The sequence below is a fragment of the Mchenga conophoros genome, linkage group LG3 (assembly GCF_057382185.1).
Source record: "Mchenga conophoros isolate Kocher_MC1m ecotype Shallow Benthic linkage group LG3, M_conophoros_male_GT1.1, whole genome shotgun sequence".
NCBI classification, from domain to species: Eukaryota; Metazoa; Chordata; class Actinopteri; order Cichliformes; family Cichlidae; genus Mchenga; species Mchenga conophoros.
Window position 1 is genome coordinate 56,990,377 of NC_140528.1, and position 26,352 is coordinate 57,016,728.

At 41.6% G+C, this 26,352-nt stretch overlaps 1 protein-coding gene across 2 annotated transcripts in view; it reads left to right on the forward strand.

Moving 5' to 3' along the window:
- nhsl2 (NHS-like 2) overlaps positions 1–26,352 on the forward strand; it is a 225,123-nt gene that overhangs the window by 92,287 nt on the left and 106,484 nt on the right. The window contains exon 1 of one of the 2 annotated variants that reach the window (XM_085264014.1): positions 24,103–24,854. The exons of the other annotated variant lie outside the window; for it this stretch is intronic. Within the exon in view, the coding sequence (XP_085120140.1) occupies positions 24,776–24,854 (79 nt within the window). The 5' untranslated portion in view covers positions 24,103–24,775. Of the gene's footprint in view, positions 1–24,102; positions 24,855–26,352 lie in introns of those variants that run through there. 2 annotated transcript variants of the gene reach the window in all.

A 26,352-nucleotide genomic window follows, 5' to 3' on the forward strand; every position in this document is an offset into this window, starting at 1 on the left:
GGCCTCCACAGTCCACAGTGCCTATGTGTAGTATTGAATTTGTGCGTGCGTGTTTAACAATGCATTTATGCGAACAGGCTTCTATTTGGAGCTAAAATGGGAATCCCAGAGGAGAACTGTGTCAGAGCTCTCTGTCTCGGTAAGATTCAAAGTTCACAAGACTGCCTCGTGTTTCCCCAACTAGCCTGAAACTCTTTACGCTAGAGCGAGCAGTCAAATCTGAACCGCTTTATTCATCGAGCAGGATAAGTTCAGACAGAGAGCTGCAGAGATGTATCGATGAGCAACGCTTACAGTTGCACACACTGACTCTCACACAGCCTGTTAGATGCATCAGGATCAGAGCTAGCGTTGTTTAAAATGAAGCAGAGCTCAAGAGTGTTTAAGACAGGCAAAGATACAGTCTGAGCCAGAGTTCACTTTGATGAATATATGTTATCAGTTTTCTGTCTAACACCCTTTCAACATCAGCAGAAAAACTGTTGAGCTAAATGAGAACTTAGAGCAAGCACTGGGAATGTCAGCGTCGAAAGCAGAGGTCTAACGGCTTAATTATGTTTTTGATGCTCCGCAGTGTGCTCATGCTGTAGCCACTTTTAAAATGCTACTGTGTGTGTGTGTGTGTGTGTGTGTAGGTCTGCTACGTTGGGTTATATGTATAAGCAAACACTTTCTGATCTGAAAAATATGAAAGCTAGAAAACTACAGTTTAAAAAGTAGTCACAGTTATGTATTTTAATTACACATTATTTAATTTGAAGAAGATATTAGAAGGATGAAATCCAGAATGTCCCGACTTAGCAACTCCTTCTTCCCCACTGCTATCAGACTCCTGAACAACTGCAATTTGCACATCAGGACACTTTGCACACTAAGTTCATTTTGCACATTCAGCTCCTTTGTACATCCATCTACATCTGCACACCTCACTTGTCTTCACTTACTTATTTTTGCACTTATTTATTTATCTTTCATTATTTTTATCTTTATATATCGTGTCCTTTCAACCTAACTTGGCATTTGTGTATGGACAGCAAAGGAAGAATTTCATTGCACAGAGAAATGCTATTTCTTCTGTACACATGACAATAAACACTTTGAATCTTGAGTATTTTTAATATAGTAACAAACACCAACCACTTCATTATGTTTGCCTTTACAAACGTGCTGTACTGTATTAGGATGCCACCGTTAAACAATTCAGATTGTGGAATTTATTCCCTCTTTGATTTTCCACGATCATCTGTATGTGGCAGTATTGCAAAGATGAAGCTTTTAAGAAGAACCATGAAGAGGCAGAGAGTTATAGAGCGGGGTCAGTGAGTGCCAAGGTGCACAGCATGTAAATGTTGCTAAAGTCTTGCTGCAAAGACAAACTCTAACTAATATTATAACAACAGCTAAACAGCACATAATAATCTGGAATAAAGAAACCCCAAATCAATCAGTCAGAGTACTGTTTGACAGCCCTGGGAACAGATGGGCATTGTGACAAGTTCATTTACAGGGAAATAGCCTCTTTGCAGTTTGTTCACTCGATGCATGATATGCATGGACAATATGTGACTTAATAACTGCTTCTATAGAAAGTTGTGCACCGTTCCTCCGTGTATAATTCCTCAGGCTTTCTGGTTTTTGTGTCACATTAAGCGTTATTTCGGGATCCCGCTGGCACTCCTGTAATTATTCTTTCTACGGTGGGCTAGCTTGTGATAAAAGTTACATGTTGAGCTGAGCTCATAATTATGATGTCACTTTTATCCTGCTGCTTCTCAAAGAAACTCCGCTCTTTCATTTTTTTTTTTTTTGGGGGGGTTCTTGAAGGTATTTTGTTATTTAAGTGTAGATTTGCGTCCCATCAGCGTGTCTCAGCACCTCCCAAAGAGATCAGGGACAATTTCACAGCCAAGGATTAGGCTTCATCCCTGACTAAACTCATTTTTCCCCCCAATGGAAAGCCCCATTGAGACAGAAAATTACTCCTTAGCATTTGTCCGCGATACCTCCTAACAGCCGTACACATAGACACACTCTTTTCTTCATAAGTTTGACAATGACTAATCATCCTTCAGCTTTTCCCGCAGCAGACTTAATTTAAGAAAGTTTTAAAAGTGTTCATAACTGCTTGCAAAATGAGAAGTCTACCTCGAAATTTTAATGTAAGAAAGTATACATATGACTGCTATTATTATTATTATTATTTACAGTAATAATAAGCAATAATATTAAAAGCCAGCATGCACATGGAGGGCTAACATATGCTGTGGCACTGTTTCCTGAAGCAAATCTGCACTGCTGTGGAAGTCTTCTTTAGTTCCAGAGTTCAGCCCAGAACGTCTTGTCCCCGGCGTCGGACCGTAGCGTGTCCAGCAGTATTAGGTTATCAGCTCTCGTTGGATTAGTCGATTTTCCCTGGGCTGGAGGAATGCGTGAGAGTCGAGCTGCTCTGGTAGAGCAGAACAGGCTGTGCTTGGCCCGCCTGAGGAAACTGTGATCAAGTTTACATTAATGGACATAAATATTCAGCAGTGATGTCTCCACCCTGCAGAGGCATCAGAAGTTTAGGACTGTCTTATTAGGAGATAACAGATGCACAGTGCAGCACTGAAGTAACATATTTTTATGTGATTTTTAAACAATCAGCATGTTTTCTGCATCTGAATAAAACCTGACGATTAATAGTTCTTGTAGTGGATCCTGGAGTGGTCTAATGGTCCCATTACACTCTCTGGAAACAGTGAATGCAGATGTTTACTCTCTCAAAGTAAACATCTGAGTTCACTTTATTCTCTCTCTCTGCAGGAATAATGGTGTTTTTCAGAGTATGAAACAATGATCTATGTTTAGTCACCTTCTTGTATTCCTGTAATTTGGAGATTATGATTTTGGTGGTTGAGCAGAAGAGTTTGGATCAAGTCTGCATAAATATTGGTTGTTCTGTTATCTGCAGGTTCAGATTACAGATACACATAAAAGATATAAGAGCGATGAATCTGGACCTGTCTCTTAATTAGCTCTGATTAATACAGTTAACTTTTGAAATAACGTTACTCAAATAGGTGTCGATCACCACATCTCTCAGCTGAATGAAGGACATTTATGAGCTTCATAAAAAATATTTTTATAAGTATTTTAGAAAGTTTAGTCTCACAAAAGAATTGCATTAAAACAACCCTCACTCTTTATGGCGGCTCCAACATAAGGGTCGGAAGACTGGAGCAAGAAATTAGCTGATCCTGGCTTTAGTAAAGCGTACTTATCTGAAATAGCCAAACTGCTTATACACTGTCTTCAGTCCAGCTGCACAGCCAGGAGGAACGACACTAAACCACACCTCGTTCCACCATCTGTGATATCACTTTTGGCGTGCACTGCTGTTCGTAGCCGAGGGGTCGGCAGACGTTACTATTAAAGGAGTCGTTTTTGACTTGATAAAGAATTACTTTGAAGAGTTGCTGTAAAGTCATGCAGGTATGAGTTCTGCCCACATGATAACACCATGGGAACTGGCTTGACTGTTTTCCCCTGATACTTTTCAGCAAATGCAATATGCCTTTATATGAAGTGCATTTCCATATTACTTATTTTTCTTTGCTGACTGCTTAACACAGATCAAGCATGCTATTAATCCAGCAAAAATGTCTATTTGTTGCTGATTTTTCCTTTTTTGGATGTGGAATTTGAGTACCAGGGGACTCAAGACTAGCTATTTATATGTATACAAGTACTCGCCACCACTCCTGAGGTCCAGCAACACTAAGAGGATAAGGCACCAGGTTACAGAAATAACATATGATGCATATATTAAAACATTTGTTTTAATTGCTGCACATTCTTACAGCCAGAAAATATAAAGAATCACTTAATCCTGTAGCATCGACGCTACAGGATTTCAAACGTCTACACCAACAGTGTGATTTTTTTCTTATGCATTTCTGTTTGTTTAGAATACAGCAATAATATTGCTGTAGTAAGATGATACAGATTAAAACTCATTTGCAAACTGATATTTAAATTCTTGCTTGTTTGTTTTTTCAGTAAGAAACTCTGGTTTAAAAAAATTGAATTCTTTACTTCACAGTTCAGGTTTTTTAGTATTAAAGAAATGAAGCACTGAATAAATACATTTAAAAATAGATCCAGAGTTTTTTCTAGATCAGAGCCACATGGACCCACTGGAAATGTGCAGAAGACGCTCATGTGGCTCCAGACCTGCAGGTTTGCGACCCCTCACATAGCCTAATGTCCCCATAGGACTGTTGTTGTTGTGAGATAACCTTTTCCTGCCTTTTTTCCAGTATTTATTTACCAAACTAAAAAAAAGAAAATAGTGTTCACAGAATGTCTTGTTTCCCTCAGTAATGGGTGCAGATTTGGCCTCAGTCTCCTGCAGCTGGACAGGATTACTCATCTCAGCTAAAAGCTTTTATCAAATTACACCGTGCGATGTGGTTTCCCACGCTTCTCATCTGCGCTTGTTATGATGTCATGAAGCAGCAGCGCTGCATCTCAGAGTAATGACATCATGTTGTTGTTGTTGTTGTAGCTTCGGGGGCTCCCTGAGGGCAAGTCTTCAGGGTGCACTTTACAGGCGACCAGCACCCGGGGAGAGATTACGTGCACTTTCCAATGTTGTGACATAGCTGGTGAAAGCTCGGCTGGGATCAGTGACGTTAGTGTTGAAGTTTTCAGCCGCCAGAAACAGAAAAATTAATGTGCTTCCCAAACATCATCAAATCCATGTCCCGATCATCCAAAACACTCATTTGTATGCTTCCTATTCCCCTCTCTAGGTTTAGGAATTAAATGTTGTTTACTTTTATACAGTAAACAACATTTACTGTTGATAAATGACCTTTAAATGGCGCCTTCCATTCCTAACCTTGCTTTGGTATTACAGTGTCCCCAGTGGCTTTAAGCCTTAAATTATCTCTTCATGCCACTGTTTGAGTAAACCACGAGAAAGACTTGGTTCCGAACTCCCTCCCGAAGTTCGTACTTTCAACATTGTTCCAGATTCATAACTCGTTTTCTGTGAGAGCTAGCTGTTCTTTTCTGTAACTAAATCTAAACAAAAGTGAGCCCAGTGCAGACATCGCTGCAGACTCGGAGTCCCTGTTCTTCGGAACGAATTGATGGCGGTTTCTCTTCTTCGTGTATTTGCATTGTTCTTTGGCTTTGAGGGGAGTTAAATGTTCTAACCACCAGCTAACAGCACTGATTATTATTTGATTAAGGGACTACAGGGTAAGACAGCAGGAGGCAAATGAAATTAAACAGCATAATAGAGCAGAACTAAACACCAACACACTGGGTAGGCCTAATCAGCAAAACAATGCCGAGTTTAGCTTGTGTCGCTGTGCTGCTTTATATGTATGTAAGGGTAAAAAACGTCTGCCAGGAATTTACAGCAGAATATCTTCTGCCCTTCTTTGCGTTATCAAAGAGATGATTAAAGGTTAAGGACTTGGTCCAGGGGTAGAATTAGCTTCACAGGTGGCCTTTCCCTAATGGGACTATTATTGAACAACAGGGGTTGAGCTGACTTTGAAAGCTTTGTTTAAATACCCTTTATTATCTCACATCCCTGTGATCCAAAGTGTTGCCGGGGGTACTTAAAGTGATAAATGTGGTGAATTAATTTCTTATTCCCTCCATTTTTATTTTAAACAGGGGTCAATGTGAATATAAACAACCACTTTGTAAAACAGTCCGTCTTTTCTCGCTGCTTGTGTTAATGCATTCCTGCGTCAGGTCAGTTTTGAGTTTTTGTGTGTTTTTAGAGCAGATTATATTCCCAGGCTTTATTATCACTCACTGTCGGCCTCTCTCAGTTTTTATTACCAATATTCATTTCAAAGCTCAGTTTGATACATATGATGTAACTACAGCCCAGCCCATGCAGCAGTATAATAATGACTAACCTCGTATTATGGATGGATTATCTCAGTTGTTCTCCTGAAGTTTGAAGTTTCCGTTTACAGCATCCTGCCATGTGACTGTATTTGTCCCTAAGCATTGGGAACCCTCACATTAACTTCTATCCAGTGGAAAAATGTTAGCATTCATCCCCCAGCTTCACTGTGTTTATGTTACGCTAGTGATCATGTAGCACATCAGTATATACCAGCTAGCCTAACTTCAGCAACTCTACAAACATCACTGCTGTTTAATTTCCTGTCTACATTTATGTTGGAAGTGATAGCAGAGCTGTACATCTTAATTTGTTTCAGAAATCTCTCAGTCAGAACATGCTATATTATGTTTAGAAGGAAACTAGTGAGCTAACTCCCTGCTAACTTCTAACTCTGTTAGAAATTGGAGTTTGGGGTCCAGACACGGCTAATGGCGTCAGACTGGATTGCTTTTGGACTCTGGGTTTTGAAGACTCAACAACTGCCGTGTGTTTGTTTGTTTTTTGGTTTGTTTTTTTTAAACCAGAGGCGATGATAATCAGGTGAGAGGGTGGAGCGTCAACATATCAGCTCAGACTAGCCGGCTTGCTAACCTGTAGCTTCCTGGATGGTCTGCACTGTACAGGAAGCTGTAATACTGGTTAGATAGCGCCATTAAAAATGCTCCAAATAGCACCAGCAGCACAAATGTTGACCCCAAATGTCTTTTTAGGTCTATTTCTTACCAGTTATTTACATTGGCTTCAGCTCTAGAGGGTGCTGTTGGTGTCTGTGCGTGTGTCAGGCTTAAGTACAAATCTTTTATCTTTTGGAAAACTCTCCAGCTAAACACACATGTTTTTTTTGGTTCTTTGTAATCTGCTAGGTGCACCAGCCATGAAGTAATCCTAGTGCATTCTTCCCCCTTATTGGCTTACAGGAGACCCACCCAGAGAGAAAAGAACACCATCAGCTGTTTGCTCAAATTCCTAAAGGCCTATTTATTCATGTTTAACAGAAGTGGACTTGCGGTTGAGCGAGTTATGTACATGTTATTGTTGGTCACAGTTCATTTCTGAGTCAGGCAAACACATGCATCATCTAACAGCTCAAGCAGATTGCGTTTTCTGGCTAGCTGCAATGTGAGGCCCATCTTGTCTAACAGTTTAAACTGAGGAAGGAAGATGTTCTGCTGCCTGTTAGTTTAACCTGAGGGCCATAAACTGAATAATAAATTACAAAAGCTGCTCTCAGCCAAATAAAACATGTGAGAGATTTGATACTCCCAGCTGAAGTCAGCTTTGTTTCTACAAAAGCAGAATGAAATCCCAAGTCCAGCGTCTGGCTCGCAGTCTTTGAGCATATTAGTAACAATCTGGACTGCCCGGCTTTACCAAAAACAGGACGACAGCAGTACCAAAGTGGGATCTGCCGTTGCATAACAATCTGTGTTATAGACTGAAAGATAATAATACAATTGATCTGTTTTCTCTGTGAGACCTCAGCTCCAGAAGAAACAGATCTGCTGCAGATGTGAGCTATATACAAGGAAATGTTAGAAACCAAAAGCCATTATAATTTAATCCCAACCACAAGCTTTTTCTTGACATAATCCAGGGTTTTATTGGCAAAACACAGTAGCAACTAGTGATCAGTATAAATTAAAATTGTAAAACTGAAGGGAAGCTTCAGTTCTTCAGTTTGACTTCAAACTAGTGACCCCATGAAGCCACCAGAGAAAAGGAAGGTAGGGTTAATTAGCCCTCCATCCAACCAGAGGAGTCACCTTGTGCAGGTTTAAGACACTTTGGCCAAATCCAAGTGTGCTGTCTACAGTAACAAAGATTAGCATGTGTATTATTAAATCTGTTTTGATTAAAATATATCATCTTCATTAGAGTGTGTAGGGACCTGTCAAAAACGCAAATTTATAGACGTTTGAGATTAACCTCTTGACGCTCTAAGATTTCAAACCCCCCAAAAAAACAAAACAGAGAAGATCCTTTTGTGTGTACTGAGCCTATGAAAACAGTTATGTAACACTTCGTGGGGATCTGGAGGAGCTTTGGGAAGTCACAGTAAATCTATCCCACCCTGATGATGCCACAGTGATGTCATTTGGGTTATTCTGGCACGTGTTGGGGAAGTGCAGTTTTGTAATAGCTGTACAGAGTGGGCTGAGGAGGGTCTGATGCATTAGGTGGAGTGTGGGATGTGGAGATTTGGGAGCTTGGTACTACAAGCCAATAATCAGATGTACTTTGTGATGTAGTTTGAGTTTAGGAGAGTGGTCTATCTGAATCGAGGGTAACACAGTGTGCAGGCGAACAAAGTGTTTCACAGTATTTAGATGTTGTGTGCAGTTGTTGCATCAGGGTTGCCTTTGGGACTGTTACAGCTTTAGGCAGACGTGGGAACACTGTGAACTGGGTGATTTAATTTTGAACTTTTAGGATTCTACATCATCAAACCTTCTTGGTTGTTTGTTCCCAAACTGCCACAGTCCTTTTCTCCTTTTTTGTTCATTCTCAATGCTTTCATTCTCTGATTTTATACCCTTTTCTTCTGGTTTCTGTCTATATATGGATAGTTATGCGAGTTTGACAGATGTAGGGTGGGATGAATAAACACTTCTGTGAGAAGGAAAGAAAGGAAGATGGAAAGAAAGAAGTAGGAAACAGTTTGCTGAGCTTGAGGGATGAATTTCGGGGGGATACAAGAGGGTTGGATGGAGATGTAAAAAAAAAAAAGAAAAGAAAGAAAGGGTCAGAGATCTAGAATATCTGAAATGTTCCCGTGCCCCATGAACCCCCCCCCCAACCCTGTGGAAATTTTTTCTCCACGGTCCCCCCACCCTCCACCATCACCACGACCACATTTATCTCTCCCAAACCAAAGTTACGTAACCAGATTGGGGTTCGGAGCCAGAAATGTCCTTACATAACCCCCCACTCTCTCACACTGCACTGTAGCAACACTGGAAATATTTAGTTCTGGTAGTAATTGAAGGATTTTATTACAGTTTTAATGAAATCGAAGTCTTTAAATCTCTTAAAATGATTTTTCTTTGACAGTTTTTAGTATTTATGTTGCTCTTTAGTCAGACCAAATCAACCAATAGAGGCAATTAACTCCGAGCAGCAAGTCCTGAGTGATGCCGCATTTATGTTGAACCATGGAGACAAATGTAAACATGACCAGCTGGGAATAATTTACATTACAGATTTGAGGCATGTCTGATGGAGTCTTCCTCAGTTCTTGACAACAACTACATTTGCAGTATGATATTTGCAGTTTTGCCATGTGCAAATTTAGGCAGTTCGATATTTTTTTCGAACTTCTGTCTTTTGGGTGAGTGTTTCCAAAGAACTTTTACCAGGTTTACACCTCCTCATCTGGTCATTCGAGGGCACTATGCTGCACATTTAACAACTGGTGCTAAAGAGTTGCATAATGAGTCAAATTATAAACATGACCTGGTGTCCAGCTGTTCCCAAGCTTAAGACAGCTGCACTCCTTTCGGACATCTGAAAATCTTTCATTGCAACTCTGAGGCTCAAACAAGTCAAAACTAAAGTATTTCCTTTTTGTGTGTGTTTTTGTGCATTAATTTCGACCTTCTGGTGATTTTCTTGTGGAGGTTGAATATCCATTAATAGCAACTGAAAGCCACGCCTCCCTTTTGGTTCTTTCCCACAAATCAGTTGAGCCGGTACTTGTGGACATCTGTTCTACTATATAGTCTGTTAAGCAAATTGACATGTTATGAGTGGGGTTAAAGTTCATGTCATGTAACTCAGTGGTAATAAAGCTTCCAACGATGAGAAGGTGTGTTGTCTTACGAGGTAAAGGATGTGTTGTGTTGTTCCTTCTGTGGTGAGCTCATGATCACTGGTATATTTTAATGTCCGGCACATTTCATTATTAAATTAGCAGTAATCTGGCTCTGTGGGTGGTGGATTAGCAGATTAACAGCCCCGTATAGCACTCATACACACACAACATACACACACAATGACACACATATCTGCTTGCAAATTAGTGCACATCTGCTGTGGGATTAATTAAGGCTGCAGGTGACAGTGGTCAATCCAGGTCCCTGTCAACGAACGAAGATAAAGAGGAACACGTTGTGGCAATGTGCTGTCTTGGAGCTGTTCTGTGATGACACATTGTGATGTCACAATGGAAAAACACGAGGATGTTACAAATGTGAAGACAAATTATTTATATGGCGTTTGAATGTTCCCCCTGTGCCTGCCTGGGTTCTCTCCGGGGAGCCTGGCTTCCTCTCTCATTCCAAGGACTTGTTGGGATTTGGTTAGTTGGTTTGGTTGGTTAATTGTGAATTGGCTGTATCTGTATCCGAATGGAAGTCAGATACACATATGTGTTAATACTGTGATAAATTGGTGACCCTGTCTGGGTTGCACCTTGCCTTTTCAACCTGTAACAGCTGGGATAGGCTCCATGCCAAACCAAAGAGGACAGAGTGCTGGAATGAATATGGAGTATCCACAGTTGTGATAGATCTGGCAATCCCAGCAGATAGCAGCATCAGGAAGAAAGACCACGAGAAAACAGAAGTACCGGGGACTGAAGGAACAACTAGAGTAAATGTTTAAGATGAAGTCAAGAGTGGTTTCAGTGGTAATAGGAGGATCAGGAACTGTAACCCAGACATTGGAAGCAGCTCCAGTAGATTCCAGGCACAAGACCAGATGTACTTCTTATTCTTAGTATCTAGTTTTTTCTGTTTAATCACTCTATGTTTCATTTTTAATTTTTGTTACCTGTCTTGAGTGTTTAGAAGTGTGTTCCTGCATCTTATTGAGACTTCACCTCTGTTTTTTTTTTTAAAATATCCTCTGTCTCATGTGCTCTTTTATAGTTTTCCTGTGTTTTGTGGGCTATCGTGGCTCAAGAGTTGGGAGTTCGCCTTGTAATCGGAAGGTTGCTGGTTCAAGCGCCGGTTTGGACAGTCTCTGTCATTTTGTCCTTGGGCAAGACACTTCACCTGTTGCCTACTGGTGGTGGTCAGAGGGCCCAGTGGCGCCAGTGCGCCCCAGGGTGGCTGTGGCTACAATGTAGCTTGCCATCACCTATGGGTGAATCACTAAATGTGTAAAGTGCTTTGGGGTCCTTAGGGACTAGTAAAGCGCTATACAGGCCATTTACCATTTTACTTCCTTTGTTGTCTTGAACAGTTTCAGCTGATGTTTCCGATTTCCCCGATTTCCCTCATGTGTCTGTCTAAAGTTTGCATTAGCTTGTTGGTGAGTCACCCTGTGCTTCCTTTCCCTCAGTCGTGTGTGCACTCATTAGATTTATGTTCTTTCCTGTCTTTTGTAATAATTTCTTTCACTACAATGAAGATTTGTTGCATTTAAGAAGTCTGCCTATGAAGTCTTCATTTGGGGCCACGATCTTCATATTATGACATATCTGTATTATACATTTTTATGCTACCTTCCTGTTAAAAAAAGCAGAGAACCAAGATAATTTGCAGCTACATATTTTTATATTTAACACATACTGAAACAAAGCGCAGGTGCCTTACACAGCTCTCAAGCACAAGTGCCCCCCTCCTCCACCTCCCCTCCTGCTGGTCTGCACTTATGCTGTGCTTAACAGGCAGGGGCCAAGTGGCCTCCAGTTTGTGTCAGCTCCTCTGTTACATGCTCTCTACCCATCTCTTTCACACCCACAAGTGCTTTTGAAATGTTCTCTTGTTGTGGAGTACAGGTTTAATTGGGGGAGTGGTAAAACTCTTTCCTCTAAAATATTTAGCAAAGTGATTTTTACAGAGGCCGTTGTCGTTGGAGATCTATGCTGGGCTGTGGATAGTGACTGCATTACATACGTACTGCAACAGGGTCCATACTTTTAAATAGGTCAGGGCACGGTTTGCTTATTTGTTCTTGGCAAGCAATGATCACACTGCTTATTATATTATTATGTATTTCAGTGGTCAGTTGCACTTGGGCATGGTGTAGTTTATGCCCTTAGCTGCTTTGTAGCTTTGCATAACTCACAGTTCAAAGAAGCCCTTGTTTATCTTATTCCGGGCTTTGGTACTGCCCCCCAGTTCATCCTCTGTCTGAAACAAGAGTTGTAGCTCCTCTCTATCTAAAGCCACCTTCCCTTTAAGCCAACTTTCTTCTTAATTGGCTTTCCCTCACAAACAAATGATTTGGGAAACATTTGGGCTTCCCAGCTTGTGCTTGACGATCCAATCTTCTCTTGACCTCAAACCTGAAAGTTGGAGAAGTCCTACCAACTCTGACTTTGCAATTTACTGTGGTAACATCAAGCATAAACAGCAGTAAAGCTGTAGAAGCTGTAATCTGTGTTACCACTGTTGTGCTTTTGTGACTTTCTGAATAAGCTATAGAAAGACCACTGATAATGTGCTATCTGTGAACACAATACCCAGAGATTCAATAGCAATACCTGGTATTGCTATTGAATCTCTGTACCTTGCTGGGAGCAAAAAGAAGTCTGTGATCTTGACTCAGTGTGATGGCACTCTCAGCTACAAGACCCAACTGCTGAGGTAAAGCCAAGCATTGAATAACCACCGCAGATACATAACAGCAGTCTGAAACTTAAGCTTTCGGTTCACAGGAATTTCTTGCACATTCACTGATCTCACTGATACTTTACAGAGAAAAAAGCCTAATAGCATAAAAGATTCATTTAACATCCGTTTTAATCATTTCTTTTGACAACAGGTGCAACTGTCATCAAAAGATAATAAAATAAGAAGTCATCCTCGAGTGCTTGTAAAGAAGGCAGCTTCTTTTTGATTCACAAAGACTTTTTTGTCACTCAGGAGGCTTCTTCAGTTCTACAACCTGGAGATTCCCATGTATTTAACCTCCTGTGTGTCCTAATCATTGATCCTCATCATTGATTGTAGTAAAAAAGTACTTTGAGTGCTAAATTGAAGTAGAAAAGTGTTATGTAAGCACCAGACTGTTCACCATTTACCATGACCTGGATGACTGGAGAACCTACACAGATGCAACTAGAAGTTGTTGTAAGGATTTGTTGATGATTTCAAAGCTGTACTGAGCTGAGAGCTGCCAAACCTTTTTAATTTGGAGCAGCTGGTGAGTTTTCTTTGAAAGCCAAAAGTCACATTTTTGCTGGTTGAAGTATTTCAGTCTGACTGTAATCAATCAATCAATCAGTGAACTTGTTGCATCAAGCAGCTGAAAAACTATTGTGACCTTTGTTAAGGTTGTTTATTCAGTTTAGTATCACATGACTTTTTCATGCCATTTTTTAAAAACTAGATAAAGAGATTTCTTTTCTATCAGATCGTTTATTTTTTTAATAATGACTAAATGAAAGACATGAAGGTGAGCAAAGCTTGCAGTAGGATATGAGCTGCATTATTCTGCTTTTATTAAACTATGACCCTGTGCACCCCGTGTTTAATTAAGCTTTTGCATTTAATAGAGGACGTCACTTTTCTTTCTTTCTTTCTTTGCTCGCTTCTTCCTGTGCATTGCCAGATAGGTAACCATATCCATGCCCCGCCTTCATCTTTTCCCTCATTTGCTGCCTCTCATTGTCCCACACTCAGATTTCCTCAGGTGTGTCCGTCTCTCTGTTATCATCCCAGCACCTGTTGACTCGCTGGTTGCGGTCGATACCATCGTTAGTGTTTGGCTGCGTGAACAAACGGCCTTGAGATTGTGAATGAATGAATGTGGACTTGTGTGCCTTTCATCCTGATACAGGGTTGATTTAAAGGAGAAATAAAAACATTTTCACATGAGCAACTGAAACAACAGGTCAAATAACAACTTTAATACCTGCAGGATGAAGGATGAAAATCTCTGAAAAGCAGCACCGGAGGCTAACCAGGGCGTTTGCTGTGTGTTCAGTTGCAAATGAATAAATTTCTGTTGACATTTATGCCACTTTGTGTGTGTGTGTGTGGTCCTTGTGGTGGATTACAGTGTAGTCTGAGTTATTGCCCTGACTTGCCCTCTGAGGGAATGACCACACACGGACACACACAGAGCTACAAACACACATTTTTACGTATCCGAGTATAATCTGCACTCGTCCTGTCAGAGTCCTCGCTCAGCGGGGATCATTAAAGAGCAGTTAATTACCCATAATCCTCTCTAGGCCAGATGTCTGCTCTGTTGGAATGATCTGAATTTGTGAGCCTCCCGTTTCCTCATATTTTCAGCTCCAACAATCGTGCATGTGCTTTGTTGTTTTTTTTCTAATCCGTCGTTTCCTCCTTTGCGTTTGCGTTGCTCCTCCCACTTTAAAGCCTCTTTCATACCTGCTGTCTTTGATCCTCTGTTGGGAGTTTGTACACTTGATTTGTACTCTCGGTGTTTCTGTCTCTCTCTTTCTTTCTGCTGGTTTCTCTGCCCACAAATCCTCCCCCCTCCTCTCGCCTCCCGCCTCCTCCTTGCCTCTCTTTTCTGTGCACACTCGCTCGGATCCAGAGGCACTCGAGTGTTGTTGACTTGTTGCAGCCACCCCAAAACAAACTTTAGTCCCACAGCCTGCTGTTTGAGCCACTATAAGGTACTGTAGCAATCGGAGCCAGTGTGTATGTGCGTGACTTCATGCATTTATTGCCTTTAATTAGTTTGTAGCAGTGAGTGTGTGCACAGCGTGCAAAGGTGAAACACTTTGAGTCTGTGGTGACTGCTGGATTTGTGAGGCTTTTACTGTCACACGTGTTTTGTTTTTTAACTGATTTAAATCTGCATCAGCTTATTTGGTCTCAGGGGAAAAATCTTCCAATTATCTCTGTTTCCAAAGAGGCTTTGAAGTGATAAATTACTCTCACTGTAAGCTGACAGCCGAGTGACACTCAAAGATGATTTTTACTTTGCTTTTTTTTTTTTAAGAAATCCAACTTCGGTGTAATTAAATAAACCTTCATTTGTCCCTTTTGTGACTTTGGAAACATCATCTGACGAAAGCCAGTAACTGATTTTCATCTCAAAGTGAAGAAGTCCCTAAATATAATAACTGTGGCACAATTTGATCCTTTTTTGTTTTAAAGTCATGTTTGACGGTTTCATTCATTAGTTGTTCTCTAATTTTTTGGCTTTTATATTCAATTTTAAACCCAGATTACAATTTAAAATGAGTTTTAGACACAATAGGTGAATTTCAATCCACTATCACGGTCCTGCCATCAAGCTTGTGGGGACGTCTTTGAGAAGAAAAGTGTGTTAATGAGTGAGGAGAGCTGACTGAGCTTTCTAGAATCTGTGTGTCAGCTCATCCTCGTTAGCCGTAGTTTTTAGCAGCTGGCACCAGGGCCTGGGTTTGGAATCCATGTTTAAAAAATGTGATCAACATCCTCCTTCAGTCCAATTAGCAGCTATTGTCAGTATTGTGGAAGTTTGTGTGCATGTGTGAGTGGGTGGTTTGCAGTCGGTTGTTGTAAAAAGCAATATGATCTCCCTTTTGTTTGTCTGTGGTTTCACTTTGGAGAAATCTTTCATGCTTTCATCTTCTCCTTCTTCTTCATCCACCTTTTCCTCCTCATCTCCACCTAATCCTCTTCCTCCTCTCCCGAAACACCTCCTGAGCTGAAGTGAGGGCTCACACATAAGAAAATCTGCATAAACAGGCTCATTTATTCCTGATATTGTTGCAGATTAGACATGTGATCCTGCTGTCTGTAGCTAGCCATAATATCAACAGCCTTTTATAAGCCAATAATATGCCAGCTAATGTTAGGCTCAAGTAGCCTAAAAATCCCACTTTCTGTCTAATAAACAGTTTGGTTACATTCTTACATCATGTGAGAGTTTTTGTGCAGGAGTCTGTTGCTCCACTTCCAAGGAAGCTTCAGAAACACTAACAACGGTGTCTTTAAAAGTACATTTTTAATGTCAATGAGACTTTTTACCCAAAAACTGAAGCTAAAATATGGCTTAATATCATACATAAGAGATATTTTAGACAGATTTTAGGCTAACAAGTCATTTAGAACAGTTTAAATACCAGGAAATCCTTTTTCTGGCACAACACTGCCATTATGGAGGGTAACAGACGGTTAAATAAATGAAGCAATCCAATAATGGCACTTATTAAATAACAGTGCACAACCTGAAACATATGATGGCATGACTGAAAACCCAGTAACCTGACTTTTAACTGTGCTTCAGTTAAATTTTTGCTGATATGATTTCTCAACCCGGCAAAAAAAGAAACCCAAAATCACCGCCATAAACCAACCAGCGAGTTGGACGATCACTTAAACTTTAAAGTTGTTGCTCTGCTTTCTGTGATGAAATAATCTCAGTGGATAAAATACAACCAACCTTTTATCAAGAGTGACAGCGAAGATTTATTTCTGTTAAAGCCAAAATTCAGATCCAGCCAGATGTTGATTAAAGTCGTTTGACTGAATCAGGAGCAGCTAAGAGGAAGACGGCAGTTCATGGCTGTCACGTTTGGTGGAAACCACCACTGGCAGGATGAAGTCACCAAAACTCAGGCAGCTAAAGACGGCCAGCGTCTCTGTACAACTTCTAGGGCTCTGACATCAACATCATGAAATACAAATCAAAGGTTTCTCGACACTTTTTCAGCCTCGTTTGAAAAAATCCCCCTCAACACCTCGGTGAGGTTTCCTAACTTGGGGCGACTCAGCTGGAAAATGGAGCTGCTCTGATCGGAACGAGCTCTGTGGCCCGCAGCAAATAAAACCCACAGACATAATATCAGATTTAATTTTCTTTCTCAACAGAGGTTTCGCAGGTTGAAACAGAAAACAAATCGGAGTTGCACCTGTCTCTCATTCGCTGGAACAGGACAAACAGGTAAAATCGCTTCCTGGCTCGTGGCAAAGGGGGAAATATGTGCTGAGCAGAGCACGGAGGAGGTAAACAAATGCTTGACTGCTGAAAAAGAACTTCTGTTTGCCTTGTTTTGATCCTTCGTTTCTCTGAAAGCGGCCTCTCTCTTATTATGAGAAGGTTCGGCTTGGCATGCTCTGATAGCTAGTTCAAGGCTGGGCCAAGTTGAGAGAAGGGTAAATATTATGGATGCTGTGGTGAGATTTGAACAGCGAAGGAGAAAAGAAACCACACTTTCTATCACGCTTTGGTCAGCTCATGTGAGAGCTGCAGGGATGTAGAAGGCGAAGTCAGGTCTTGTGGTCGTCCTCGTGTGAATACGACTTGAGAAAGAAGGCGAGAGACGAGAGAGAAATCAGCGGCGGGCAGGGAGGTGGAATTTTCTCACCTTGCCTGACTTTTCTGGGACAGAGACAGTGATAAAGGGGAGGGATGGAGAGTGAGAGGCTGAAGCAGTGAAAAGACGGAGTGGTTCAAAGAGATGAGTCTGATAAAAATGATCTTTCAGTGTAAGACTGAGCCTGAAACAGAGAGAAGAAAGAGAGTGTGCCTGTAACTCAGAGCCGTAGCTGACAAGATGTGGCCACCTGTGTGAAATTGAGGCCAAAAAACCCCCAAACAAACAAACAAAAAAAAACAAACAGGCAGTATCAGCAAGAAATTGATACTGGTTCACTCTCTAACGCCACTCTCTGTTTCACCCTCCGGGCCTCACAGCTGTTACATAACTGGTGGTATCAAGATTTGAGGTGGGGGGAGGCTAAAAGCAATCTTTGTGGTAGGTCCGGGGATGAACCTGGATTAGTGATGGTTTAGGGATATTGGTAATAGGGAATCCCAGCAGATTTCATTGAGCAAATATGCCAGAGAGTACTAAATGCCAGCAAAAGGGAGGGAGAGAAAAAAGACAGGAGTTCAGCTCTGCTGACAGCATCCATCCACCTGCTTTAAGTGTCTGTGAGAAGGCTGTGAATCCAGCTTCAGTGCTGTGGTCGTGTCTGCATTTACAAATACCTGTGTCATATCTTTTATGCTTCACCAGTTTTTGCATGCTTGGATGAAGGATTGTGATATTTAAGATAATTTCTAATAAAGGCAGATGTTACAAACAGCTCACACCCTCAACAGAGGAAAAAATACATTTTTTAGTTTAACTGCACGCTTTTCATAACTTAACTTTTCATAACTATCTGACTGGATCTGCATCTCGAATTTTAGTGACTATTAGAGGCAATATTCTAAGGAAAACCCTTTCCCTAGCTCCAGCTCTAGGTTAAATGAGACTATACAAAAGTATAGATTATAGACTATATGCAAAGATGGCCAGTAGCCACATAACCCACTGGAGAAACCAGAACCCTCATCAGGCAAGTGTTTGTTGATGTCATTAAGTGAGAGGGACGGGGGCCATTCTCCCACAAATTATCCAACTGAAGGTCCTTTTGAAACCACTGGAGGCGCCTCCTGCTGGCTATTATCTCTGGCCACCAGGGGGCGATCTGACATAAAGTGCATGCCTTGCCTTTTGCAATAGACTGCATATAAAAGATTAATTTAGTAACTGTGACATCCCCCAGTGGTTACCAAAATCCTGCTGTGGAGCTTCGAGTTGACATTGCCATCTTGGTGTTTTGACACCAAATGGGACGAGTGAGGGCGTATCTAACTGACACAACAGGTCGTACTCCACACTGCAAGGCTAACAATTCACCATACAATATAAAGCGCTATGAGGCAACTGTTGTGAGTTGGTGCCATACAAATAAAGCTAAATTGAATTGTAGTTGTCATTCACGTTGTTAAGCATAGCATGCTTTTTGGTCTTCCTGGGCGCTACTAGCTTACAAAATTAGCATCATGTTTTATTCTGGTTTAAAGCTAGACAATGAAATTAAAGAGGGTTCACCCAGTGAGTGAGCTGAGGGAGTTTTCTCTATAAACAACATGAGTCGCCCCCTGCCGGCCATTAAAAAACTTGTTCTCTTTATTCAGTACCAGAGGTTGTGTCCAATTTTTATAAAGAGTCTATGATATGATATTTTTCTCTCATTAAATAAGTAAACTTTAGATTTACAAAAGCTTGACGGATGTTTTCCCTCGTGTCTATAAATTTATGTGGTAATATCTCATTGTCAGTCCTCGACTTTGTTTGCGAGTGCGAGCCAGCATCGTCTATTCTCCAGCACACCCTTGAAACACAATGCTCTTCATTAAAGAAACAGCAATAATGATGCTAATAAAGTGGAAAATAATCTACTAAAATGTGCCTTTAGGGAAAGGAGATGAGCTGTGAAGTCATTTTTCTCAGTTTTACTGCTCGGGCTGTTAATGCTGTGATGGCTTCTGGCAGAAGAAGCGTACAAGTAAACATTCCCATGAAGCCACAGAGAGTCCGCTCCCGTTTCTCTAGAAGTAAACAGACGGAAGTTATTGTGCTGGAATCTCATCTTCATTTCCTCATTGCTGCTCTTAGCTGTGTATCAGCTTGCAGAGAAATAAATGTGACCTGGATCCGAGTGACATGCTCACATAAATGCAGTCAGTCGAGAGTTTATTTAAATATTCTTGTGTCATGAGCTAAAGAATGGGAAACTGAGACTCAGACTCACTAAACCTTGACAATAGAAGACTGGAAAAACATTATCTGGTGTGAGTCTCAATTTCTGCTGCTACATTCACATGGTATGGTCAGAATTTGCAGTAAGCACCATCAAAACATGGCTCTGTCGTGCTTTGTATGGAAATTTATTTCAATTCAGTTTTATTTATATAGCACCAAATTGCAATAAAATCCCCCTCAAAGAAGTTTTATATTGTAAGAAAAAGACACCAATTGAGAGAAAACCTCAACAATCAAACATCCCCCTTTATTACTACAGTGTAGAATCTCACAGCAGCACTAAAGATAGTTTTTCTCAAGTCTTGATAATTTGGAGAAGAGCTCTTCATCGCCTTTCTCTATCAGGATTTTATCAGGATGTGCAATGCAGCAGAGAGGAAGAGGAAGAGAGATGACAGAGGAGAGCAGGACAAGAAGAAGACGAGGAAGGATCGGGTGGGTTTATCAGGCTGTACGCTCGTTCTGACGGACCAAGAGAGACAGACTGCAGTCTCCAGTCAGACTTCTGCTCTGTTTGACGAGCACGCAGCTGTTCTTCTGATATAAATTAAGTATAATATATTGAATTTAATTGAGCTGGACGGGCAAATAAGGTTAAAAGATGTAAAAGACAAAAGACAGAAAGAAAAAAAAAATCTGTGGTACGGCCACGTGGTCATGAAATATAATGGAGAGATAGGAGTACTTAGTTTTGGAATATAAAAGAACAAGAATGGCCTCCAGTGCTCTTTACTCTCCGCTCCTGACAAATGGAAACGACCTGCAGGCTCCGTGTGTGTGTGTGTGTGTGTGTGTGTGTGTGTGTGTGTGTGTGTGTGTGGTGGTCAGTTTGCTTTTCCCTTTTATTCCGTAGTCAACAGAGATGTAACACTGCACCATCTGTCTGCTTTACCTCCAGAGGTAGAGTGCCATCGTTCCACTGCGGTTTTATGAGTTATTATTAGTTTTAGATCTAACCCAACAATGATGCAACAGTGAGCAAATATGATGGATGAAGGGTCCATCATTCTTTGATTTTGTTACTTATCGACACATCCAGCAGCTGTGGGGCAACGTTATTTTTCATTTGGAGTAGTGTTTCTGTCTTTCTTATTAAGTCCAAAGTTTCCTTTAGTTTTTTGTTTGCTTTGGTGTCCATGTACTGCTGACTGAATCCATCACGTTCTCAGTTCAACTCTTCACCGAGTGACGCTCGGGCGGGACTTTTCCTATTTGGGACCACAGACTGTATATAAAAGATGGACTGATGGCATTTTTTTTTTTTAGGTAATTTGTATCATTTTTATTATTTTTAATAAGCTATTTGCTGCCATCCACTTTATCCCACCCACACCTTTTAGGTTCATTATGCTCAATAGCATCATTACAGGAACTCAGAAATTCATAATTTATACCAAGGTTTGAAAGATGAGACTTTTTTGAAAAACAAACAAACCAAACAATAAAAAAACTTCCAATTTGGAGTTTTCTTCTCTTATAGCAGAGCTGATGTGGGGATTTTTGTCAGAGTGGCGATCCCTGTCGTACAGGAGCATACTGCAGCATGTTAGCGCTGTAAAATGGTGCGGAGCTGTGGTGAAGTCACCGTTGGCATGCAAAGTGACTCTACTGGACCAACTTGCATACTGCCAGATGACACCAAAGGAGTACCAAGAGCACATGACTATATAAGTAGCTGCATGTGCGATAACTGTTAAATGTGACACTGTGTTCAGCAGATATTTGCTTGGTGTGTTTTCTTTCCCTTTTATTTTGTTGGTGAGCTTATTCACCTGACAGCACTGCCCACTGTGACCCCTGAGAGCAGTGAGGAGGAACCGGTGCAATAGTTATGAACTGGACAGCTCAGCAATGTGCTGAGAGCTCAGTAAAGCCAAGCGGAGCTGCACATCCAGCTCATCCTCTCTAACTTCCTCCTTTAACACTCTGATACATTCTTATAATTAAAATACTGATTGTAGCTGCTTTCAGTTTTTGGCTCAAAGTAATCATCAATGTCATGCTTAGTAAACACAGAAATTAAAGGTTTTGAAAAAAGTAAGTCAAACGTGGAACAAATGTAAGTTTAGCTCTAATTTTTAGTTATTTAAAGGGTTACGTGATGTTGTGCTGCGAGGTAGCCGTGATACGCCTTTTTCAATCTTGAGTAGAAAATGAATTTCCACTTAGTCCCTTCATAACTGTGTCTGGGTGACCTTGTCCAACCTCTACATCTGTGTGTGTATTTGTGTGTGGGTGTGGGTGTGTGTGAGACCTGTGCTTTACGAGATCGAGTGTGCAGACTTGATAAAGGGAAGGGAAGATGTGAAGGAAAATGAAGGGAGCGAGGAATGAGAAGAGAAATCCTCTCCTCATTTTGTATTCTCCCCGCTTCCCTCTTTCACTCCTTCACCCGCTCAGTCTCATTCCCTTTGCCGCTCACTTCACTTTCAATTTTTCTCCCTCGGTCTGAGCCCACCCAGTTTCCCCATCCTTATTTAGTCATCTTGCTTTCTTTTTTTTCCATCTCTTTCTGTCCTTCTCCTTCTCCTGGAGTCCTTCTCCACACGTCTACCCCCATATTTTTCTCTGTCCTTCCACTTTATGGTTTGGCCACCTTACTTCAGATGTTTTGTACGATTCGTGGATCGTATCAGATGTTTTATTCACAGCATGAAACAATGACATCTTTATTCCGGTGCAAAAGGCTGCAACACATGAGGCTGTTAGTGCATCAATAATTCAGTGCATCAAGAAAAATTGAAAGATTATGATTGAAAATTTCACAATGATACCAACCTTTTTTTTTTTCTGCAAGAATAAACTCAGAGCTGATTCATTTCCATTACATAGGTTAAGCCACACAAAGAGACATGAATGTCTGTAACATACTTGAGCATTTTAAAATAGATTTATTAAAATGGGGCAGCACGGTGGCACGGTGGTTAGCACTGTTGCCGCACAGCAAGAAGGTTCTGAGTTCAATTCCACCATCAGGCCGGGGTCTTTCTGTGTGGAGTTTGCATGTTCTCCCCGTGTTTGCGTGGGTTCTCTCCGGGTACTCCGGCTTCCTCCCACTGTCCAAAGACATGCAGCTTGTGGGGATAGGTTAATTGGATAATCCAAATTGCCACTAGGTGTGAATATGTGAGTGTGAATGGTTGTCTGTCCTTGTGTGTTAGCCCTGCGACAGACTGGCGACCTGTCCAGGGTGTACCCTGCCTCTCGCCCTATGACAGCTGGGATAGGCTCCAGCGCCCCCCGCGACCCTGAAAAGGATAAGCGGAAGCGAATGGATGGATGGATTTATTAAAATGATTTCTTCAAAGCCATGCCCACACAGGGACCTGACATTCCTGTTGCCTAAGCAACCCTCTAATGCTTATGTGACTATTAGTTGGAATGTTGTCTGGATCTGGTCCAGACGTGTTTTTAGAATTCAGTGAACCATTTCTGTTTTAAAATGTGCAACTTATCTTATATTTACAATAGTCAGTGCTCGTGTACAAGAAGTCAGAGACCAATCTCAGGCACTGTAACTCATCTCATGTGACACAACTCAGCCAATTCAATTCACTTTCAGCAGAATTCTGCCTGGGACTTTTCGAGGTGGAGGTGGAGCCCAAAGGAAGAATGGGATTAGTCACAGGTTAAAGTTATCATGTTTCACCCCAGCAGCAATGTACTTGCTGGTTTACAATTTGGGAAATGAAGTCTGCTGGATTAACTTTGCACACTTACTTTAGCTGTGTTGCAGTGAAAGTGCTGACAGCAGTCACTGGATTACTGTGATAGGGAAAAGGGGAAGTTTTGAAGCCTCCGCACCCCAGTCCCAGAAGCTCGGGAGACAGAGCGGGTTGTCTACTAATCAGAGGTTTTGGTCGACCTCTGGCTCACAAAGTGGTTAGACATAAAACAATCGACTTCTATAAATGTGTTTGAATGAGGCTTGTAGTACGAAAATGCGTCCAGATTAAGTAGAAAAGCAAGGTCCAGCTAATCTATTTACATACCTTCATGTAACAAGTTGCCAAGGCAACTGTTGTTGTGATTTGGCACTATATAACTAAAATTGAACTGAATTGCTTAGGTTGCTGTCTCTGTGACCCAGGTTAAGATTCAAAACGCTTCCTCGTCATTATGCAAGCATCGACAAATTAAGGCAATAAACTGAAGAAAATTGACAGACGGTACAAGTGTAGTAAATTTAACAGACTGTTTATTAGTGAAATACTATACGATGATACTGAAAGTGCAACGACAAAGAGGACTGACCTTTTCGCTCTATGTCAGCTTGCGTGATAACAGTTTGCAGTCAAGTCCAAAACTTCTCTACCAACATACAAATAAAAGCTGTCGGTCACACTTGCACGACATCTCATCTCTTGTCACTGATACCAGTCCAGCTTTCTGACTCATTATCAGACTGACATCTAATCCTCACACTGAATTGGCTCACATTCTCCTTTCAAGCCTCAATGCTGTCGCCTTACCGGGTATCTATCTCTCCTACAGCTTTTCGAGTTCCTCAGCTCACTAAAAAGCTTTTATTTTGTCCTAAACGGCAATAAAATGAGAGTAAAGGTTGTTGTCAGCCAAGTATGCAAAAGTATGTGGACAACAGCAAAAAGGGAGGAAGCAAGGTTGTCCAAATACTTTTGGCTGTGTAGCCGGTGTCTCCTCAGTTTTCTGGTCACATAGCTGATAGTGGACCAATCTATCACTTTCTCCTTCTCTGCACCGACCCCTCCTCTCTCTTTTCTTTTCTCCCTGATTTCTCGCTCTGCCTCTTTCACTCCCTCTCCTCTCTCTCTCACTTGTGTTCCTCTTCCTCGATCTCTCGTCTGTGATTGCCTGCATTCTTTCTGAATTGAACAGCAGCGGCTGGATTCAACTGGCTGGGAGCTAATCAACGCAATGGATGCTCTCTCTGTCTCTCTCTCTCTCTCAAGACACACAAACACACACATGCGTAACGCACATGCTCACTGGCTGCACTGAAACCTTACACTAAAATATGCACAGCTGCTTACGCACACTTTGTTTCTCTCACACACAAACACGCCGGTACCCAGGCTGCTTTGTCACCAGCTCACGTAGCGCTGTGCACTCACCCAAGCTCTCTCTCACACTCACACATATATACGTAGAGTAGGACACACACACTCATCTGCAATCACACGCCGAGCTCCCCTCACACACCACAGACATGCAGTCACACACTTCGGGACGCAGGCGGCTTCAGTGATGCTGTGACGCTCAGTCCTCCCTCTCACTCACACACTTATCGACTGTCACTCGTCTTGCACATGCTTTAATCCGGGAGACGAGCTCACACCTCGACCGTCACTCTCTCTCTCTCTCTGTCAGTCAGTCAGTGTGTGTGTGTGTGTGTGTGTGTGTGTCGGTGGCATGAAGCGGTGATGTTTTGGGACAGGAAGAATAGTATGGGCAATTCCCAGCGACGGCCCAAAGGAAGACACAGACCTAAATCGGCAACAGGTACTTTATCCCTGTATCTCTCTGGTGCATTTTTATGATTCCCGTCTGCCTCTCACTCTGTTTCCCTTCTCCATCAGTCCATGCATGCACTCATTTGTCCCCCCCAGTCGAACCTCACCTGACTGGACTCTTTTCACTCGTGTATTCATGCATCTTTCTCGTCCATTCATCCTCCACGCTTCCCCAGCCTACGTGCATTTACCCATCTGCCTATATGCTGTTGTCATGTAATTCTGTTTATTTTTCTGCTGATTTATGCACCCATTCATCCTAAATTAATTATTTAATGCACATGCAACCCTCTATTTGCCCCTTTATGGATCCAACCTTTCAGTCCGTCTACGTTGTATGATTTCCATTCATTTGCTTTTTGGATTTCTGCCACCAAATTTGTCATATTCAGAGCGTCTTATCATAAATCCTTGCATTTTGCACTAGCCATCCATCCATCTTTCCCCTTCTCTGTCCAAACCTTTGCTGACTTCCTTCCATTTATTCACCTGATCTCTTCTCGGTCTGTCCACCTTTGATTTTTTTTTTTTTTTTTTTTTTTTTTTTGCCGTCCTTTCATCTTCCGATTTCTGCCACCAAATTCGTTATAGTCCAGGCAAATCACATCGCCCAAAAAATCCTTCCATCCATTCATATAGTCCTGCACTGGTCCATCTAATATCGCTTCTTCAATCCATTTGTCGTCCAATTTTACTGTCCATCTCTCCAAACCGTTTCATAGCCACATCTCTCGCATCTAAATAGTATTGATATTATGTTCTTCTTCCTTCATTTTAATCCCTCCAGCAACGCATTCATCATTTCCTTCCCATCCACATCTTTTTAAACTGGCCCTCAGTCCTCTTTTCAATCTCTCCATCCATCCTGGAAAGCCTTCATTCGTTTTTCTATCTATTTATCCTGTATAGTAGTGCCATTTGGGCCATTGTTCCATCCATTTATCTCTAACTTTCCCCATCTCTCCATCAGCAAAGGCTCCAACCCATTCACACCCCCATTTATATCATTTGTGCTTCGATTCATTTATCATTTAGCTCACGTTCATTTACCCAAACATCCATCTCTCCTTCCAGTTTCCTTCATCTTGGCTCTCAGGTTTGAATGAACTAGGTCAATTTGTCGTATAACTCTTTGCTGATAAACTCTCTCTCTCTGTGTGTGTGTGTGTGTGTGTGTGTGTGTGTGTGTGTGTGTGTGTGTGTGTGTGTGTGTGTGGGTGTGTGTGGGTGTACCCTATACACTTTAAATCCAAAGTGTGTTCTTGTGCAAATTCTAATGTTTCATGTTTTACACATTTTGAGTACAACTTGCCACATGCTGCAGTGTTGTGCATGCACAAGTGTGTGTGTCTGTGTGTGCAACTGCTCGGGTGCACTGCCCAGTCCTGCACGGTTGGATGGGATTACTAGTGGTCTCTTTAATTATCTCTGGGGGCGAACGAGGTAGAGATAGTGTGCAGGAAAGAGAGAGAGCGAGAGAAATGGGA